The 20,497-nt window shown below is 44.2% G+C and overlaps 1 protein-coding gene across 1 annotated transcript in view; it reads left to right on the top strand.

Moving 5' to 3' along the window:
• Positions 1 to 20,497, top strand: part of LOC135519278 (microtubule-associated protein 2-like) — a 147,604-nt gene that overhangs the window by 94,075 nt on the left and 33,032 nt on the right. The window contains 6 exon segments of the mRNA XM_064944420.1: positions 5,087 to 5,164; positions 6,948 to 7,169; positions 11,638 to 11,970; positions 13,086 to 15,839; positions 16,122 to 16,382; positions 16,916 to 17,053. Coding sequence (XP_064800492.1) covers positions 5,087 to 5,164; positions 6,948 to 7,169; positions 11,638 to 11,970; positions 13,086 to 15,839; positions 16,122 to 16,382; positions 16,916 to 17,053 — 3,786 coding nt within the window.

A 20,497-nucleotide genomic window follows, 5' to 3' on the forward strand; every position in this document is an offset into this window, starting at 1 on the left:
AAGAGAAAGGTCACAGTTCTAGCCATCACTCTGGTTGTAATTCCAATAGTGTCCACAAGATGGCATCAGTGTATGTGCAACGTTTCAGATGGATAACTTCAAGTATGAGTGAACTACAATACATTTAGTGTGAAGTCCCCAGGTACATTTGGGCAAATCGTGAAGGAGACATTCGCATTCATATTACATTTTTCTGCAAGAATATCATCAAATCTGTCTACTTGGACTTTGATTTAGCTTTTCCAGTATTAGTAGCCATATTATAAGTTCAACATTTGCAAAACAACCAGTTTTCATAACTTCATAACTCTGAATATTCTTATAATTTTGGTCCAAAATGAAAAGGCATGCTGTCGTACAAGGTTAGTAGCTACATTTTACATCATATACATGGTTTCCGTAAAGCCCAGCTCATTGGCTATATAGCTAGCTTTGTTAAGCGATTGGTGCTTAATTGACAAAGATACAGTCGATCAAGTGATGACCGCCCACGTCATTGGCGTGCCATGAAGGCTTTGTTCTCTGACCAAATATGGTGTCCTATAAGATATACTACACCCCTCATGATATAGTGAAGTCTTGTTACCTTCTAAGATCTCTGAGGAATACATACAAACGTGATTTGACTCGTTGAAACAATGTTTAAGGTGAGATTTTCACAGATTTCTTACTTTGCAAATTGTATGAGTGGAAATACAAAATCGATCGTGCATGCTATAGGGACCTTTTTAGGATATGAAACCGACACTTCATGTTATCTCTGGGGTCTTTTGAAGGATAAATCAGAGCAAGATTTCAGAATGTAAGGACACATTTCACCTTCAGAGGTGAATTTATCTTACCTATTGCGGTGAAAAAGTTTTTTGTTGTTAAGAGCACTCCTCAAACATGGCATTTTTTCGCGGTAAAGGCTACTGTAAATTAGACACTGCAGTTATATTAACAAGTATTTAAGCTTTCAGCCGATATAAGACACTTCTATGTACCGATATTTGTTGTTTCTCTAAAATCAGCGATCTTGACATAACACGCTGCATGATTTACAACTGTCCCGTTGACGGAACGCCAATCCTTAAAACAAGAGAGAGATAGGCTTTTGGCATGGACGTGAAACTGGAAAGCTTTGTTAGGACTATCATTTCCTCCTTACAGTATATTACAACATGTCTCCATTCACCAAGGCCTAGGCTGTTGATGGATCAAGACTAGGTGGTTTTTATTGGTCTCAGTTTGTCAGTGTGAAAGTAGCCTGTCTTTTCGATCATTTGTGAGGTAGGCCTATGAAAAAGGTTTCTGCAAAAGTCTCCAGTCATAAAACATGATGTAGAATTGCATTAAATGCATTTATAAAAGGCCACCTTTTCCAGGACACCTTTTTCCAGGACACTAGGCTACTAAGTGTTATGTACTTGAGTGAAGACCCAAAAGCGGTTTTAACAGAAAACAGAGTTCTTTAATGAAAAACAGGAATGGCATAAATCCTCTTCCAACGTAGTCAATGGAACAAAAAGAACGTTAGTATAATGCAGGATGCACCTGCCAGGCAGACTCCGACAGGATAGGACAAGGTGGAAGCAAACGAGACGACAGCTTGCTTCTGGCATCAAAAACACAAACAAGAATCAGACACTGAAAGTAGCAGGAACAGAGAGAGAAATAGAGACCTAATCAGAGGGGGAAGAGAGAACAGGTGGGAAAGAGTGAATGAGCTAGTTAGGGGAGATGTAGAACAGCTGAAGAATGAGAGACAGAGAAGGTAACCTAAAAAGACCAGCAGAGAGAGACAGAGTGAAGAGAAAGGACAGGAACAGACATAACAAGACATGACAACTAAGAATGTTCCCTGTGTGTGCAACTTGCAAGCGCCTCTACTCCACTACTCTATGCCACTATATGGAGGTGTGCTGATAGGCTATGCATGCAATGTGCTATTATAAAGGTGTATTTCTTTTTCCTCATGTGTTCCGGAACATCAGAGCTCCCCAGGTCACCACCCTCTCACGCTCACTTTTTGTTCCAGCACCTCCTGATTTCCAAATAATTTGTTCTGAAGGGGAGTACGTTCCAAAGTCAAGAATACAAAAAAAATAATTTTATACTGACTTCTCACGCCCACACATTCACACAGCCATACGCACACACACACACAAACAGACTCGCATACACACATACCCACACACACATGCACACAAACAGACGCACACACATGTCCTGCTACGCACACACTGTCTGTCTCACTACCCAGCCGACAGAGATAGTGACCTTGTCCTTGAGACGTACTCCCCGTTCTCTCCCAAAGCTCCAGTCAGGTCGGCACCAAGCTCAGACAGTCTGTGAAAATACCATAAAGACATTGTTTTACCCTAATTCTGACTAGGACTACACATTTATTGATTACGATTTTATACATTCTAATCAATCCATACAATTATATGTTTCAGGGAGGAATATTCTAATCATTCAATTAACAGACAATTCTCACCTATCATCTAGATTCTAGCCTCCCTATACTAAAAAACCAACACAAGCCACTGGGGCGGCAGGGTAGCCTAGTGGTTAGAGCGTTGGACTAGCAACTGGAAGGTTTCAAGTTAAAACCCCCGAGCTGACAAGGTACAAATCTGTCGTTCTGCTAACGTTAACCCACTGTTCCTCAGCCGTCATTGAAAATAAGAATTTGTTCTTAACTGACTTGCCTCGTTAAATAAAGGTAAAAATAAAAAACTAGCCAGACAGCCATATATCATGAGTTAGAAGATCATGAATATTAGGCTATATTATGAAGTCATTACTTAAGAGCATTGAAGTTAAATCACAATCATAAAAACTAACTAGCTAACGAGAAGATTTACATCAATCATCAACATCAATGATCAGCTGATAGCCTTTCCTCTTTTCCAAATGTCAGTCATGTCTTTGGGAGGCTCTGTAACTAGTTTGCTTTGCAATGAGTGAGTGTGTTGTTGCAGTAATAAATAGGGTCTGTGCACACACCTGAGCCTCTCTATCCCCTGATGGGACGTCTAATCAACTAATCAAAAAAAGAAACATCCTATCACTGTCAACTGCGTTTATTTTCAGCAAACTTAACATGTGTAAATATTTGTATGAACAACAAGATTCAACAACTGAGACATAAACTGAACAAGTTTAATAGACATGTGATGAACAGAAATTGAATAATGTGTCCCTGAACAAAGGGGGTTCAAAATCAAAAGTAACAGTCAGTATCTGGTGTGGCCACCAGCTGCTTTAAATACTGCAGTGCATCTCCTCCTCATGGACTGCACCAGACTTGCCAGTTCTTGCTGTGAGATGTTACCCCACTCTTCCAACAAGGCACCTGCCGGACATTTCTGGGGGGAATGGTCCTAGGCCTCATTCTTCGATGCAACAGGTTCCAGACATGCTGAATGGGATTGAGATCCGGGCTCTTCGCTGGCCATGGCAGAACACTGACATTCCTGTCTTGCAGGAAATCACGCACAGAATGAGCAGTATGGCTGGTGGCATTGTCATGCTGGAGGGTCATGTCAGGATGAGCCTGCAGGAAGGGTACCACATGAGGGAGGAGGATGTCTTCCCTGGTACACACAGCGTTGAGATTGCCTGCAATGACAACAAGCTCAGTCTGATGATGCTGTGACACACTGCCCCAGACCATGACAATCCCTCCACCTCCAAATCGATCCCACTCCAGAGTGCAGGCCTCGGTGTAACGCTCATTCCTTTGACGATAAACACGAATCCGACCATCACCCCTGGTGAGACATAACCGCAACTCGTCAATGAAGAGCACTTTTTGCTAGTCCTGTCTGGTCCAGCGACAGTGGGTTTGTGCCCATCTGCGATGTTGTTGCCAGTGATGTCTGGTGAGGACCTGCCAGGCCTACAAGCCCTCAGTCAAGCCTCTCACAGCAGATTGCGGACAGCCCGAGCACTGATGGAGGGACTGTGCGTTCCTGGTTTAACTCAGGCAGTTGTTGTTGCCATCCTGTACCTGTCCCTCAGGTGTGATGTTCGGATGAATCGATCCTGTGTAGGTGTTGTTACACGTGGTCTGCCACTGCGAGGACGATCAGCTGTCCATCCTGTCTCCCTGTAGCGCTGTCTTAAAAATCTCACAGTTCGGACACTGCAATGTATTGCCTTGGCCACATCTGCATTCCTCATGCCTCCTTGCCGCATGCCTAAGGCACGTTCACGCAGATGAGCAGGGACCCTGGGCATCTTTCTTTTTGTGTTTTTCAGATTTGGTAGAAAGGCCTCTTTAGTGTCCTAAGTTTTCTTAACTGTGACCTTAATTGCCTACCGTCTGTAAGCTGTTAGTGTCTTAACGACCGTTCCACAGGTGCATGTTCATTAATTGTTTATGGTTTATTGAACAAGCAAGGGAAACATTGTTTAAACCTTTTACAATGAAGATCTGTGAAGTTATTTGGATTTTTACGAATTATCTTTGGAAGACAGGGTCCTGAAAAAGGGACATTTCTTTTTTTGCTGAGTTTATACTAACCAGCAGTGAGGACTCTTGTCTGTCAGCAAATCTACCTCATACTACATCTATGGCGTGTGGAGCTGACAGATACACATCAAAATGGAGATATACTGTAGAGGCTACAACAGAGCCAACAGAGGCTGTCTGTTGTAAGCCTATTTGTATTACAGTAATGTATTTGTATTACCACTATTAGCTAATTCACTATTACAGTTGATAATATAAATGCAGCTTCTTGAAAATACCTCGTATTTCATAAAATTTCCACCAGAGAATCACTAGATGATTTACTCAGTGAAAAACAGCCATTGTAGTATTAATTCACATCTCTACTGTTCACAGAGACTGTCAAAGGAGCTTTAAAGGATTAACATGAGAGGCAGGTAGAGAGAGAGAGAGAGAGAGAGAGAGAGAGAGAGAGAGAGAGAGCAGAAAGACTAATTAATTTCATCCTCTCCAGGCTGAATCAGCTTCTATCTCAACAGACACACAAAGGGTTGTCTATTAGTTAGCTGTTTTCAAACTTCACTCCTGATAAATTATCATCTGTCCATGTTTGTCTGTCCCCATCTGTTTGTCTGTCTGTAGTTGAAGACACGGCAAACCTGCCACCCTCTCCTCCTCCCTCACCTGCTGCTGAACACTGCTTTAGACCCCTGGAGCAAGGTAAGGTCCAGAGGGGGGGGGGGAGATAGAAATGGACAGAGAGAGAAATGGAGAGAGAGAAATGAGAGATAGACATGGAGAGAGAGAAATGGAGAGAGATAGAAATGGAGAGAGAGATAGAAATGGAGAGAGAGAGACATGGAGAGAGAGATAGAAATGGAGAGAGAGAGAAATGGAGAGAGAGATAGAAATGGAGAGAGAGAGACATGGAGAGAGAGAAATGGAGAGAGATAGAAATGGAGAGAGAGATAGAAATGGAGAGAGAGAGACATGGAGAGAGAGATAGAAATGGAGAGAGAGAGAAATGGAGAGAGATAGAAATGGAGAGAGAGAGAGCGAGAGAATGTGAGTGAATGATATGTTATCATCAAGACTATGTGTTGTATTTGACTGTGCTGAGACCCTTGGAACCCCATTGCTGCTGCCTTGGAAGATGCAGTATGTGTCACCTTTGGGTGAACCAATCACAGAGGCTCCCTACCTGGATCATGTTGTTACACAGAAACCCAGGAAGTGTATCTTAGACATTCATTCTCTTTCTGTGGAAGTAAACAGAAGTCTTCTCCCTCCTCCTCATCTTCGTTTTCCCACAGAATTAGAAATCATCTCACCTTCATCACTTCTTTACCTCAATCACTACATCCACAAGCCCATACTCCTTTATCTTCCCCCCTTCCCTGACCATGCATCTTGGAATGCCAGTGCATGACCTTCGCATGAACTTGCCCCTCCTCACCCACCACTGGCATCCTTCCTCCCCTCTAACTTTGATCATCCACTCCTACTGTCTTTGCAGATATACCTCTGGTAGCCTGTTTGCCCTCCTAACCTCTTTTGTTTCCACTTATGTATCTTTGTCTTTACTCTTCTGTCCTGTGTTTAAGCATGTCTTTATGTTGGTTTTTCCTTGTTGTTGGACCATGCTTCTTTGTCTTTCTGGTTTGTTTCTGATTGAGCCTGGCCTGTTGTCTGTGTTTGTCTACTTTACTCTGACTGCAGTGGACATTTGACCTATGACAGATTTTGTGGTAGGATCCAGCCATGCTCAGACAGACTGGTTATTGGTAGTTGAATTGACTTGTTATCAACATAGCTTCCTCTCTTCCTATATAATGAATCATAGCCATCTCCCTTATAAGAGAACACCTTGACACCACTGTGCTACTGTATAAGGGGCGATTACCAAACACCCAGCAAGCATGTAGTGGCCCACTAGCTGCCCTCCGCTGGATACACTGTCTATCAGCACTGCAGCAGTCGGTTCATTAACAGTAGCTTTCAATGGGTTTCATTGTTACATCGCTTTACATTTATTGCTGTCTCTGTCACGTTGTTCTGACTGTGTGGTCCGCCCATCTTCTCTTCGAGTGGCAGGCTCCAAACTCACTTTCAGTTGCTGGTCACTGTCCTTGTGTCTTTGTCTTGTTGTCTCTGTCTCTGTCTCTGTCTCTGTCTCTCTCTCTCTCTCTCTCTCTCTCTCTCGTTCTCTCTCTCTCTCGCTCTCTCTCTCTCCTCTCCTCCCCAACACTACATCCCTCTATCCTCCCTCCCTGTCTGTCTGTTTCTGTGTGTGTGCCTCTTCCTCCCCCTCCCTCCCTCTCTCCCAGCGTGTTTTTCTGTGTGTGTGTGTGCCTCTCCCTCCCTCCCCCTCCCTCCCTCTCTCCCAGCGTGTTTCTCTCTGTGTGTGCCTCTCCTTCCCTCGCCCTCCCTCCCTCTCTCCCAGCGTGTTTCTCCGTGTGTTTGTCCAAATTTCCCCTGCAGTACGTTCTTCTGTTGTTTGTAGATGTAGGGGATGAGGAGAAGGAGGTCTGCCCTCTCCGCCGCTTCCAAAATTCTCGGGAGAGGTGCAAGTTCCTCGCCCCCTCCATCTCTGTGTCTGTGCCCGAGGATGACCCCTACCACTCTGACGAGGAATACTATGATCACCCCTTGTTCAGTCCTGAGTGGGATCGCTCGGTTTCCTCTCGGCCCACAGTGCTGGCCGCTGCCTTTAGACAGATCCAAGGTGAACCGCGCATGGTTCCTCTACGTAACGCCATTCTTCCTTCCTATCGTCTCTTCTTCTATCTTCCTCTTTCTCGGTTTTTACGCCAATCCACCTTTTCTGTGGTTTGACCAACAACCTCTGCCTTACCGTCTGTGTGTGTCCCTGTGGTGTCAATTAGCTCAAAGAATCTGAGCTTTCAGGTTTTGATTATCAAGTTTGTTTTAATTTCTATTTACTTCTCAATCAAAGCCATTTGTTCCCTTTAGTCAATGCTGCCTCCGGAAGCCCTCCATACCTTCTGAAAGTAATCTGATAAATATAAGCATAATTTCTCAAAGTGATCCGATAAAGATAACTAATCAATAACTGTATTGATTCATAATTTGAATACAAACTGGGCTGAGAAAATTCTTAAATGTGCATACTTGCAAGGATGCATATCATGAAGTGTTCACATGTTTATGCATACAGGTCAAACAACGTCATATGCATATCACGTAAATAGAGTGGCATGCAGGTCCAAATGGCTTGAAGCAATATACAGGGGATTGTTGAGCATGATCTAAGACTTGTTTCATGCACGTTTTCCTCTCTGCCTGTCCGTGTCATCTTAATGCTTCACACGTGTTGTGTGTCTGTCTGTCATCTCTCCCTCAAAGACAAACTCATCCCTGATCCCTCCCATCAAGCCCCTTCTCATCCGTCCCACCACCGCCCTTACACACACACACACCCGTTGTAGATTATTATTCGAACACAGAAATCACAGGACGACTTTTAGCTCGACACTCAACACTCTGCATATAGACACACGATCTCTTAAAGGACACACTTCACACACAATCTCTCACAACTCTCAAAGGCTTATAGTATTAGTAAACAAAAACATGTCCTTACTTAACACCTCATCAGGGCTGTACTAGGCTGGAGGTTTAGCAGCCCACCCCTCTCTGTCTCCTCTCTGTCTCCAGGAGACAGCTGGAAGTGTTACAGTATACGGCATCAGTCTTCCTCTCTGTCTCTCCCTGGGCAAAGAGATCCCCTGAAGCTACAGATGTAGGATCTTAATTTGATCACCTTGCAATGCAAGAAATGTAAAACGTGTAGTGTATTTGAGGTTTTAAAATACTTCTGAAGTTTGTACTTTCTACTTTGAAATTTCAGACTTGATTTTCCCTTTATGAGAAATGTATCAACCCCTACAAAAATGTCCATTAATTAGAATCCACATAATAATTCACATTTCCTGTTGCTTCAGAATTATTGTCCCGCTGGAGAAAACTGGCTCAAATAAAGATCATACATCTGTAGGTTTAGCAGTCCTCTTCTCTCCTCTGTCTCCAGCTTGTAGACTGAATGGCATCACTCCTCCTCTCTGCCTCTTCCTGGGCAGAGAGAGAGTCCCTGCTGTGATGTGACCCAGCACACTGCTGCACGCTGCCACATCCGGTTATGGCCCTGCTACACACACACACACACACACACACACACACACACACACACACACACACACACACACACACACACACAGACACAGACACAGACACAGACAGCAGCAGCAGCACAGTCACCAGGTCATCACATCTAAAACCCTGAGCACCGTGCCACATGGCGAGGCATAGCGCCGCCACATAAAGCCTGCTGAATTGAGCAGCATCTTTCTGCCTCTAAGCAGGATTTCAAAATCGCAGGCGGCATAACAGCTTAGGAGTTAGGAGCAGAGGCACCCAGCTCCATGGTGACAGAGAGAGGATGCGTGGATATGCTTGTTTGGGGGCTAGATCTGTTTCTATCATCTAATGGTATGGGTTTGGAGGGTTGAGGACTGGTCCTAGAACAGTGATACAGGACACATTCTCTGCCTAGTGCCTCCACTGCCTACAGCAAGTCAGAAAATTGTTACAGATCTTGGATGAGCTGGGAGTGGGATTTATGATATGTTTTTGTGGCTCTTCTCTCAACTAATAAGGAGAAGGCAACATCCCCTTAGTATATTATGTGTAAAATATTCAGTTGTGGCCAAAGGTTTTGGGAATGACACAAATATTAATTTCCACAAAGTCTGCGTCCTCAGTGTGTTTCGATATTTTTGTCAGATGTTACTATGGAATACTGAAGTATAATAACAAGCATTTCATAAGTGTCAAAGGCTTTTATTGACAAATACATTAAGTTGATGCAAAGAGTCAATATGTGCAATGTTGACCCTTCTTTTTCAAGACCTCTGCAATCCTCCCTGGCATGCTGTCAATTAACTTCTGGGCTACATCCTGACTAATGGCAGCCCATTATTGCATAATCAATGCTTGGCGTTTGTCAGAATTTGTGGGGTTTTGTTTGTCCACTCGCCTCTTAAGGATTGATCACAAGTTCTCAATGGGATTAAGGTCTGTGGAGTTTCCTGGCCATGGACCCCAAATATCGATGTTTTGTTCCCCGAGCCACTTATTTTTGCCTTATGGCAAGGTGCTCCATCATGCTGGAAAAGGCAATGTCCGTCACCAAACTGTTTCTGGATGGTAGGGAGAAGTTGCTCTCGGAGGATGTGTTGGTACCATTCTTTATTCATGGCTGTGTTCTAGGCAAAATTGTGAGTGAGCCCACTCCCTTGGCTGAGAAGCAACCCCACACATGAATGATATCAGGATGCTTTACTGTTGGCATGACACAGGACTGATGGTAGCGCTCACCTTGTCTTCTCTGGAAAAGCTTTCGGAAAGGGGATTGATGAGAGAAAATAACTTTACCCCAGTCCTCAGCTGTCCAATCCCTGTACCTTTTGCAAAATATCAGTCTGTCCCTGATGTTTTCCCTGGAGAGAAGTGGCTTCTTTGCTGCCCTTCTTGACACCAGGCCATCCTCCAAAAGCCTTCACCTCACTATGTGTGCAGATGCATGCACACCTGGCTGTTGCCATTCCTGAGCAAGCTCTGTACTGGTGGTGCCCCGATCCCACAGCTGAATCAACTTTAGGAGACGGTCCTGGCATTTGCTGGACTTTCTTGGGCGCCCTGAAACATTCTTCACAACAATTGAACCGCTTTCCTTGAAGTTCTTGATGATCCGATAAATGGTTGATTTAGGTGCAATCTTCCTGGCAGCAATATCCTTGCCTGTGAAGCCCATTTTGTACAAAGCAATGAAGACGGCACGTGTTTCCTTGCAGGTAACCATGACTGACAGAGGAAGAACAATGATTCCAAGCACCATCCTCCTTTTGAAGCTTCCAATCTGTTAATCGAACTCAATCAGCATGACAGAGTGGTCTCCAGCCTTGACCTCGTCAACACTCACAACTGTGTTAACGAGAGAATCACTGACATGATTTCAGCTGGTCTGTCACGTTCTGACCTTTATTTCCTTTGTTTTGTCATTATTTAGTATGGTCAGGGCGTGAGTTGGGGTGGGCAGTCTATGTTTGTTTTTCTATGATTTGGGTATTTCTATGTTTCGACCTAGTATGGTTCTCAATCAGAGGCAGGTGTCATTAGTTGTCTCTGATTGAGAATCATACTTAGGTAGCCTGGATTTCACTGTGTGTTTGTGGGTGATTGTTCCTGTCTCTGTGTTTGCACCAGATAGGGCTGTTTTAGGTTTTCACGTTTCTTGTTTTTGTTAGTCTGTTCATGTATAGTTTAATTCATTAAAGAACCATGAATAGAAACCACGCTGCGTTTTGGTCCGCCTCTCCTTAACCGCAAGAAAACCGTTACATTGTCCTTTTGTGGCAGGGCTGAAATGCAGTGGAAATGTTTTTGGGGGATTCAGTTAATTTGCATGGCAAAGAGGGACTTTGCAAAAAATTGCAATTCATCTGATCACTCACTCTTCATAACATTCTGGAGTATATGCAAATTGCCATCATACAAGCTGAGGCAGCAGACTTTGTGAAAATTAATATTTGTGTCATTCTCAAAACTTTTGGCCATGACTGTATGTATAGCCACACAACTTTGCTTGCAAAATACTGTTATAGTGTATCATGCATGCATTACCTGATGTGGTGTGTGTGACAGAGAAAGACTATGGCCATTGTGTGCCTTTTTGATAACTTAGAGCCACAGCAGATTGGACAGACAGAGGATAGGGTTCTTTTATAGCCTGACAAAGACTTTTGGGACCTCTCTGTCACAGTTGCACTCAATAAAACTGCAGGAACATTCAACAGTGTGCTGGACCGGTATCTGTCTTTCTTTCAGGATTATTTGATATTATTTGACATCTTTATTATAAAGAAAAGCCTCTGCCTGCTTACTCTATGATCCAAAATATCCATCCAGTTCAAACCCAAACAAATCACATGGCCAGGGGAGAAACGTCACTCACTCATACGCTACAACATCTGTGACATGTGCATCTATATCTGTGAGCCACCTTTACAGAGCTTAAAGTGTCTCACCGATTTGTACCCATGTAAACCAAGTCTGTGTTGCCAACCCATAGTCTTGATGTGTACTGTCAACTTCTCCCCTTCTTTTATGCAAAGTAGAGACTGTCGAGGCTCTTACAGATAACTTCAAAGAGGAGGAAGAGGAGGAGGAGGAGGAGGAGGAAGAAGTGTTGATGTTGGAGGAGGAGGAGGAGATGGAAGGTGCAGCAGCAGAAATCGTGGCTGCTCTTGAGGAGCTGTGGAGTGGGGATGAGCCTGAGCCAGACGGCCCCCCAACCAAGCCCTTAGAACAGGCTGCGGCTGTAGGCGAGGCCCAGGCTGGGCCCACTGTGCAGGCAGTGGCATTTAGTGCTGCTCTTGACGGGAGGGAGGAGGAGGTTGAGGAGGAGGTGGCAGTGCCTGAGGGGAAGGAGGAGAGCCTTGATGAAGGTGTGTCTGTCTGCCCTCTTTCTGGTCTCCCAGGATGCATGTTATTGTATTGTTTATAGAAAATGAGAACGTTTAGGCTTTAAGGGAATTCATCAGTGATTAAATGAGGTGGAATGGCTCAAAGTTGCCCCCCCGCGCTCTACGCTCTGCTAAAGGCTGCAAGGCAACACAGGCTTGATGGTGAAAGCTAGGTGACATGTATATTTTGGCTTTTTCCTTGCTTGTGTTTTCAGTTTCTAGTTGCAGATTTTAAGGCCGGCCTTTTCGTGTCTGTGTATTAATGAAATGTTGCCGATCCTCTTAACTGTGCTTTCCCTCTCTGATGCTACCTATCAATGTATTGATGTCTCATTGGTCACTCAGTGTCTTTCTGGCAGTGTGCTATCCCATAAAGACGTCTCATTTATTTATCATGTAAATCATCCGTTCTCTATTGTTTTCTACAGTATTTTCTGTTCAACTTTCCTTAAGCTGTCATTGTAATACTATCAGAGTGTTTTCATTATTTTGTCATTGTATTCATTTGTGCCATTTCACTGGTTTTCATCTGTTCGATATTGTGTTATTCTGTAATAAAGATATACTATTGTATATCATCCTCAAAGTTAACAGTTAAATATGTACTCAATGTTAATTAATCAAAGATCAAATTATTCTACACACACTGACAAATCATGGTGTAAAGTAATTATTTAGCTAAATGCAAATCATTAGGATTTGTCACTAAGAATTGATTGACAGAAAGGCTATTATTTTACCTCTATTAGATTGTCAAGGTGTCACTCGTCTGAAAACCATTCCATTCCTCATTACTTGGTTCTTCTCATCCATCAACAGTATGGCTGCCTGCGCATTCCAATTCTGTCATTCCGGTTCCATCACGTTCCATGCCTCTGTTCTGTCCATATGAGAGTGGGTTCCGCCTCATGCTCCTGTCCTGCCTCCTCAGTGATGTGCGATGCCCTCTGTACTGTGCAACAGTAAGCAGAGATTTGCCTGTGTCTGTGATAGTATGGCTGGCCCTATTTAAAATGGCTGTCCTTAAACAAAGTACTACAATTAATAGTTGAGTGTTGAAGCAAAACCAAACTAACGACTAAAGATTTAACTTACAGACTTAAAGATGGACATGGAGAAACCAGGCAGTGAGAGTGGATGCCTCAGCCCAGACTTCACTGAACCAGAGTGTCCAGCTTTCTCCAGCGGGGACCACACAGCACCCCCCCTGTACCCCAAAACAGAAATGGCTTCTCCATCTCCTTCCCTTTCTAACAGCCAGAGCCAAGCCAAAGAGCCTACCAAAATGTCTATACCAGATGAACCTAAAACAGTCTCAGAGAAGCAGCCGTCAGTGGAAGTTCTTGAGTCCAGTAACCTCACAACGGTTGCAGTGTCTGGGTTCACTAGAGCTGGAGAGAAAGATCAAGGTCAAGGTGTCTCCTCTGACTCTAACAAAGACAAATCTGGCATGTCATCTTATTTCGAGACCTTGGCCCTGAAGGCAGATGAGGGATCCAAGGAGGCTCAAGCAGCAGAAGGTTATTATGAACTGAGCACCGCAGGTCAAGAGAAGAGCTTAGGGAGAAGCTCCCCAACAGTTACGTCACCCCCTGAGATCAACTACAGCATGTTGGCACAAACACAGTCAGTGGAGAAGAAGCCAGACACCAAGACGAGTCCGATGGGAGATCAAAAGGATACCTTACCGGCCCTGGACAGGAGCAACGAATGTAGGCTTTCCCCCGGGAAGTTGGCCCTGGATCAGAGAAGCTACTCTCTCAACATTACGATTGGATCGATGGATCCCAGTGGCCAGGGCCTACCTAGGAACTTCTCCCCACTGGCCACGGACATCATGTCTTTTACCAGTGGCAGTCTGGATGAGTCTGTCAATTATCTCCCAGTTACCACCCTGTCTGCAGAGAAGGTGCCCCCGCCTTTCCCTCCCCTGATCCTGGAGACGGCCGCCTCAGTCACGTCCGACTCCTCGTCTCCTCCCTACAACACAGGAGAGATCCCCGGCGAAAAGACCAGCCCCCAGGGGTCAGAGTCGCCAGAGTCTCCCTTTCCACCCAAATACTACTACAAAAATGGGACAGTCATGGCTCCTGACCTACCTGAGATGCTGGACCTTGCAGGCACCAGGTCTAGACTAGCTTCTGAGAACAATGACTCAGAGACCATGAGGAGGAAGTCTGTCCCTGCAGACGCCCAAGGCATTGGGAGCGACTCCCTGGCCAACCTGGTCCTGGGGGACCAGAATCAGAGCCAGAGTCTTGCCAAGAGTGAGAGCCAGCTGGAAGAGTTGGGTTACTGTGTGTTCAGTGAATACTCAGGGCCCATGCCTTCCCCTGCTGACCTCCATAGTCCCATTGACTCCCCGCCCCAGCGCTTCACCCCTATGGCTCTGGAGGAAAAGATGGCAGAGGAAAAACTGAAGATCGAAGCTAGAGACAAACTAGCCGAAGACGAGAAGACAAATCAGTTAACTGTGTGTGACGGTTCCAAAGAAAAGGAAGAAGCAAAACAAGTGGGACGGAAAGATTCCGCTTCAGAGGAAAAAGACAACAAAGAGGTCAGCCATGAAAAATCTGCCATGGAGGACCAAAACGACAAACCGGCTTCAGCTCTGAAGTCAGCAGAGTCCTTTGTGACTCCTACAGTAATGGTCACCCTGGATGAGGAGGGAAAGGCAGAGAACGAGGGACCAGAGACAGATGCTGAGATGGCTGCCTACGAGAGGCAGATCCGCCGGCTGGAGATGGAGGACAGGCCCCTGAGCATGGAGGAGGAGCGAGAGCTGCAGGAGTTAAGGGAGAAGGTGAAGGACAAGTTCTTGGTGCACCAGGAGGCATACGAGGAGGTGGATGCCGAAGATGTCTACCAACTGACTGGGGCTGCCAAGGACCGGATCAGCAGGCCCGCCAGGCCCTCCCCGGCCTCCTCCGTGGAGAGCACCACAGAAGAAGAGAAGGTTCCAGTTATGGACACCGAGAAACCTAAACAGATGGGAGGTCAGACAACGCCTCCGAAGGTTGACTTCATGGCGACATCTCCGTCTGTGTCAGGTGGTGGTGTGAGCACCACTGAAGAAGAGAAGGTTCCAGTTATGGATACCGAGAAACCTAAACAGACGGGAGGTCAGACAACGCCTCCGAAGGTTGACTTCATGGCGACATCTCCGTCTGTGTCAGGTGGTGGTGTGAGCACCACAGAAGAAGAGAAGGGGAAAGTTAGCGAAGACAAGCTGAAGAAGGAGCAGGTTGTAGAGGTCAAAGAAAAGAACATAGAAGAAAAGAAAAAGGAAGATGGGGAGGAGGATAATATAGAGCAGGTGGTGGAACAGGAGGAAACCATGATAGAGATAAAACCAACTAATCCTGGAGAGAAAGACGAGAAGTTTGAGAAGGATATAATGAAAGACAAGGAGGAAGAAGAAGAAGAAGAGGAAGATGGTGAAGTTCTGGCAGGGGCAGGAGCAGCGGTGGATGACATTCCAGAGCCCAGAGCTGCCATAGAGTCAGTGGTGACTGTAGAAGATGACTTTATCACTGTAGTCCAGACCATCGACGAGGGCGAGGAGCCAGGACACAGCGTGCGTTTCTCTGCTCCACCTGAGCCTGAGACACCACAGGCTCTCCACGAGCAGGAGGAAGAGGAGGAGGAGGAGTCCCAGGAGGTGGAGATCATGGAGGCAGCAAGTCTGGAGGAGGTGGGGGATGTCTCAGAGGAGGTCTGTGAGAAGGAGGTGCAGGCCTCCCCAGAGAAGGAGGTGCAGACAGAGACCGAGGGACACACAGAGAGCTACGACAGAGACGAGACCACCATGGACGACTCAATCCTAGACAGCTCTTGGGTCGACACTCAAGGTGAGATTTCTCTCTGTTATCATCCCATAATACAGGTTTCAATGACAGATAAATTGTGTTTCAGTGACCACAAATAATTATATAATCAGATATTAGAAAATTAAATAGTACATATGCATGTTCATGTTTATTACAGCCTTTTCATAATGAAGACATATTTTATCATCATAACAAAGTTACGTTAACACTGTTTTGCCCAATTTATGAGTGTTGTTCCCATGTATTGTGTTGTGACCGTAGTACTACTGCATGATGATCTTACCATGTCTATTTTATACGTAGACCTCTGTACTGTAGATGTGGATGATGACAAGAGCATGGCTACAGAGCAGATGGAGCCCCTGAGAGCCGACCGGGTCCCAGCCCCACCAGTCAAGAAGGAGAAGACTCCCCAACAGCAGAAGCAGGAGAAGCAGCCAGTGAATCCCAAGGCTAAAGGGGGGCGGGTGAAAGCGTGTGAGGGGCACGTCTCCACACCAGAACGTAAACCCATTCACAAGCAGCCGGTCTATATCGCCAGGGAGGACGTCAAGAAGAAAAAAGGTTCAGAACTACAGTATCTCTCCAAATTACTTTGTTACTCTGTTTTTTGTTGTTGTTGTTTTTTGTAATAATTTTTTGTTATTCATTATTATTGACAGCTTATTTAATTCTGTTTGGTTTTATTTGGTGTAGATCTCTGCTCAGTTTGTTACTCTAGAGGGTAACACTTCAGTGAAGAACCTCCTTTGAAATTACGTTTTAGTCCAGGACTAGGCTGGATATGTGTCTTGGAAACCAACAACACTTTTCATTTCTATATAGTTCTTTGTAGTTATATATTATTAATTGACAGATTTTGTTATTCTCTTTCATTATAATTGTCAAAGATAATCATCTTTAAAAGTCTTTAAGAACTCAAGTGAGTGTTAACTGGGAATCAGGTGAGTGGTTCTGTCCTACCAAACCTCTGTCACACTATCCTTTCCTTCCTTTTCTCTCTATGACTATCTCTCCCTCTTCCTTCTCTTTCTCCTTATGTTACTTGTTTGTCTTTCCCTTTCTCTCTTTAACTATGTCTCTCCCTCTTCTGCTAGCCGTGATTAAGAAGACTGAGCTCACCAAGAAAGCTGAGATGCGCTCCTCTCCATCTCGGAAGAGTGTGTTAAAGTCTACTGCGGTCCGACACTCGCGTCCTGCCCAGGCCCACCCCTGTGCTAGGAGGAAACCTACAGGTGACCAATCAATCCTGGGCTGCGTCCGAAATGGAACTCTATTCTGTAAATACTGCACGAATGTTGACCAGGGCCCAATGTGCTCTGGTCAAAAATAAATAGGAAATAGGGTGCCATTTGGAACGCAAAACTGCTGGCCGGGGCCAGGAAGGCTAGAAATCTGCAATGTGGCTACAAACATCAACATTCACATCGAGTCAATAAGTCAAATGTATTTATAATGCCCTTTTTACAACATTACAACATAATGACAAAGCAAAAACAGGTTTTTAGAAATGTTTGCAGATTTGTAATATTTTTTTTTTCAAATACTGAAATATCACATTTAAATAGGTATTCCCTTTACTCAGTACTTCGTTGAAGCACCTTGCAGTGATTACAGCCGCACAACCTCTTGGGTATGAGCTCCAAGCTATTTTTAGGTAGTTTCTCCCATTCTTCTCTGCATATCCTCTCAAGCTTTGTCAGGTTGTATGGGGAGTGTTGCTGCACAGCTATTTTCAGGTCTCTCCAGAGATGTTTGATCGGGCTCCGGCTGGGCCACTCAAGAACATTCAGAAACTTGTCCCAAATCCACTCCTGCATTGTTTTGGTTGTTGTCCTGTTGGAAGGTGAACCTTCGCCCCAGTCTGAGGCCCTGAGCACTCTGGAGCAGGTTTTCATCAAGGATTTCTGTAGTTTGCTCCGTTCATCTTTCCCTCGACCCTAACTAGTCTCCCAGTCCCTGCTGCTGAAAACCATCCCCACAGCAGGACGCTGCCACCACCATGCTTCACTGTAGGGATGGTGACAGGTTTCCTCCAGATGTGACGTTTGGCATTCAGGCCAAAGAGTTCAATCTGGATTTCATCAGGCCGGAGAATCTTGTTTTCTCATGGTCTAAGTCCTTTAGGTAACTATTGGCAAACTGTGCCTTTTACTAAGGAGTGGCTTCCATCTGGCCACTCTACCATAAAGGCCTGTTGGCGGGGTGCTGCAGAGTTGGTTGTCCTTCTGGAAGCTTCTCCCATCTCCACAGAGGAACTCTGTAACCCTGTCAGAGGATTCTTGGTCACCTCCCTGACCAAGGCACTTTTCCCCTGATTGCTCAGTTTGGCCCAGGCGGCCAGCTCTAGGAAGAGTCTCGATTGTTCCAAAGTTCTTCTATTTAAGAATGATGGAGGCCACTGTGTTCTATGGGACCTTCAATGCTGCAGACATTTTTTTTTACCCTTCCCCAGATCTGTGCCTCGACACAATCCTGTCTCAGAGCTCTATGGAAAATTCCTTTGACCTTATGGCTTAGTTTTTGCCCTGACATGCACTGTCAACCGTGGGACCTTATATAGACAGGTGTGTGCCTTTCCAAATCATGTCAAATTAATTACATTTACCACAAGTGGACTCCAATCAAGTTGTAGAAACATCTCAAGGACGATCAATGGAATCAGGATGCACCTGAGCTCAGTTTCGATTCTCATAGCAAAGGGTCTTAATACTTATGTAAATAAGTTATTCCCTTTTTTGATATTTAATACATTTACAAGAAAATCTAAAAAACTGTTTTTGCTTTGTCATTATTGGGTATTGTGTGTAGATTGATAAGATTGAAAAAAACATCTATTTTAGAATAAGACTGTAATGTAAAAAAAAAAGAAAAAAAAGAAAAATGTCAATGGGTCTGAATACCGAATGCTCTGTAGATATACAGTACCAGTCAAAGGTTTGGACACACCTCCTCATTCAAGGGTTTTTCTTTTCTTTCCTATTTTCTAGAATAATAGTGAATAGATCAAAACTATGAAATAACACATATGGAATCATGTCGTAACCAAAATAGTGATAAAGAAATATAAATATATTTTAGATTCTTCAATGTAGCCACCCTTTGCCGTGATGACAGCTTTGCACACTCTTTGCAATCTCTCAACCAGCTTCATGAGGAATGCTTTTCCAACAGTCTTGAAGGAGTTCCAACGTATGCTGAGCACTTGTTGGCTGCTTTATCTTCACTCTGTGGTCCAACTCATCACAAACCATCTCAGCTAGGTTGAGGTTGGGATGATTGTGGAGGCCAGGTCATCTGAAGCAGCACTCCATCACTCTCCTTCTTGGTCACATAGACCTTACACAGCATGGAGGTGTGTTTTGGGTCATTGTCCTGTTGAAAAACAAATGATAGTCCCACTAAGCGCAAACCAGATGGGATGACATATTGGTGTATATATCTATATCTATTCATATCTATTCTTATTGGTGTTCTTTAGTAGTGGTTTCTTTCCAGCATTCGACCATGAAAGCCTGATTCAGTTGATGTTGAGATGTGTCTGTTACTTGACTCTGTGAAGCATTTATTTGGCTTCAATCTGAGTTGCAGTTAACTCTAATGAACTTGTTCTCGGCAGCAGAGGTCACTCTGGGTCTTCCTTTCCTGTGGTGGTCTTCATGAAAGCCAGTTTCATCATAGTGCTTGATGATTTTTGAGACTGCACTTCAAGAAACTTTAAATGTTCTTGACATTTTATGGATTGTCTGACCTTCATGTCTTTAAGTAATGATGGACTGTCATTTCTCTTTGCTTATTTGAGTTGTTCTTGCCATAATATGGACCTGGTCTTTACCAAATAGGGCTATCTTCTGTATATCTTCTGTATACCACCCCTACCTTGTCACAACACTGATTGGCTCAAATGCGTTAAGAAGGAAAGAAATTCCACAAATTAACTTTTAATAAGGCACACCTGTTAATTGAAATGCATTCCAGGTGACTACCTTATGAAGCTGGTTAAGAGAATGCCAAGAGTGTGCAAAGTTGTCATCAAGGCAAAGGGTGGCTACTTTGAAGAATCTCAAATATAAAATATATTTTGATTTATTTAACTTTTTTGATTACAACATAATTCCATGTGTTATTTCATAGTGTTGATATCGTCACTATTATTCTACAATGTAGAAAATAGTAAAAATTAAGAAAAACCCTGGAATTAGTAGGTGCGTCCAAAATTTTGACTGGTACTGTATAATAAATAATCTTACTTGTGCACTGTTTTTAAATGTGTGGTTTTCTTTGCCATTTCCTCCAGAAGCTCTCTCGTAATTGTTTATGATAGATAGACTATGTTCAATGTAAACCCTCTAAATTGCTGCATTGCCCCAATTAAATTGTTCAGGGGGTGGAATGGACGGGTGCACTTACTGTATTTAATCCAAAATCCTATATTCTGTATAATTTCCTGCTAAAGCATTGGAGAACAGAGCTTTTCTCTAGCAGCTCAAATAGGATCTCAGGCAATTCCCTCATAGTATACATTAATACCATATAATTATACAATCCTATAACCCAGTTAGGGCTAGATATACTCTCACAAAGTTTGCTGTAGTGGTTTACAGTAGAGGGGTAACTGTTAGCCCAATACTTGTCAGTTAGACTGTGCTGGTAGACTGTAGAGTGGGTGGCGTGCTTCA

This window comes from Oncorhynchus masou, chromosome 29, assembly GCF_036934945.1.
Source record: "Oncorhynchus masou masou isolate Uvic2021 chromosome 29, UVic_Omas_1.1, whole genome shotgun sequence".
In the NCBI taxonomy this organism is placed as follows: Eukaryota; Metazoa; Chordata; class Actinopteri; order Salmoniformes; family Salmonidae; genus Oncorhynchus; species Oncorhynchus masou.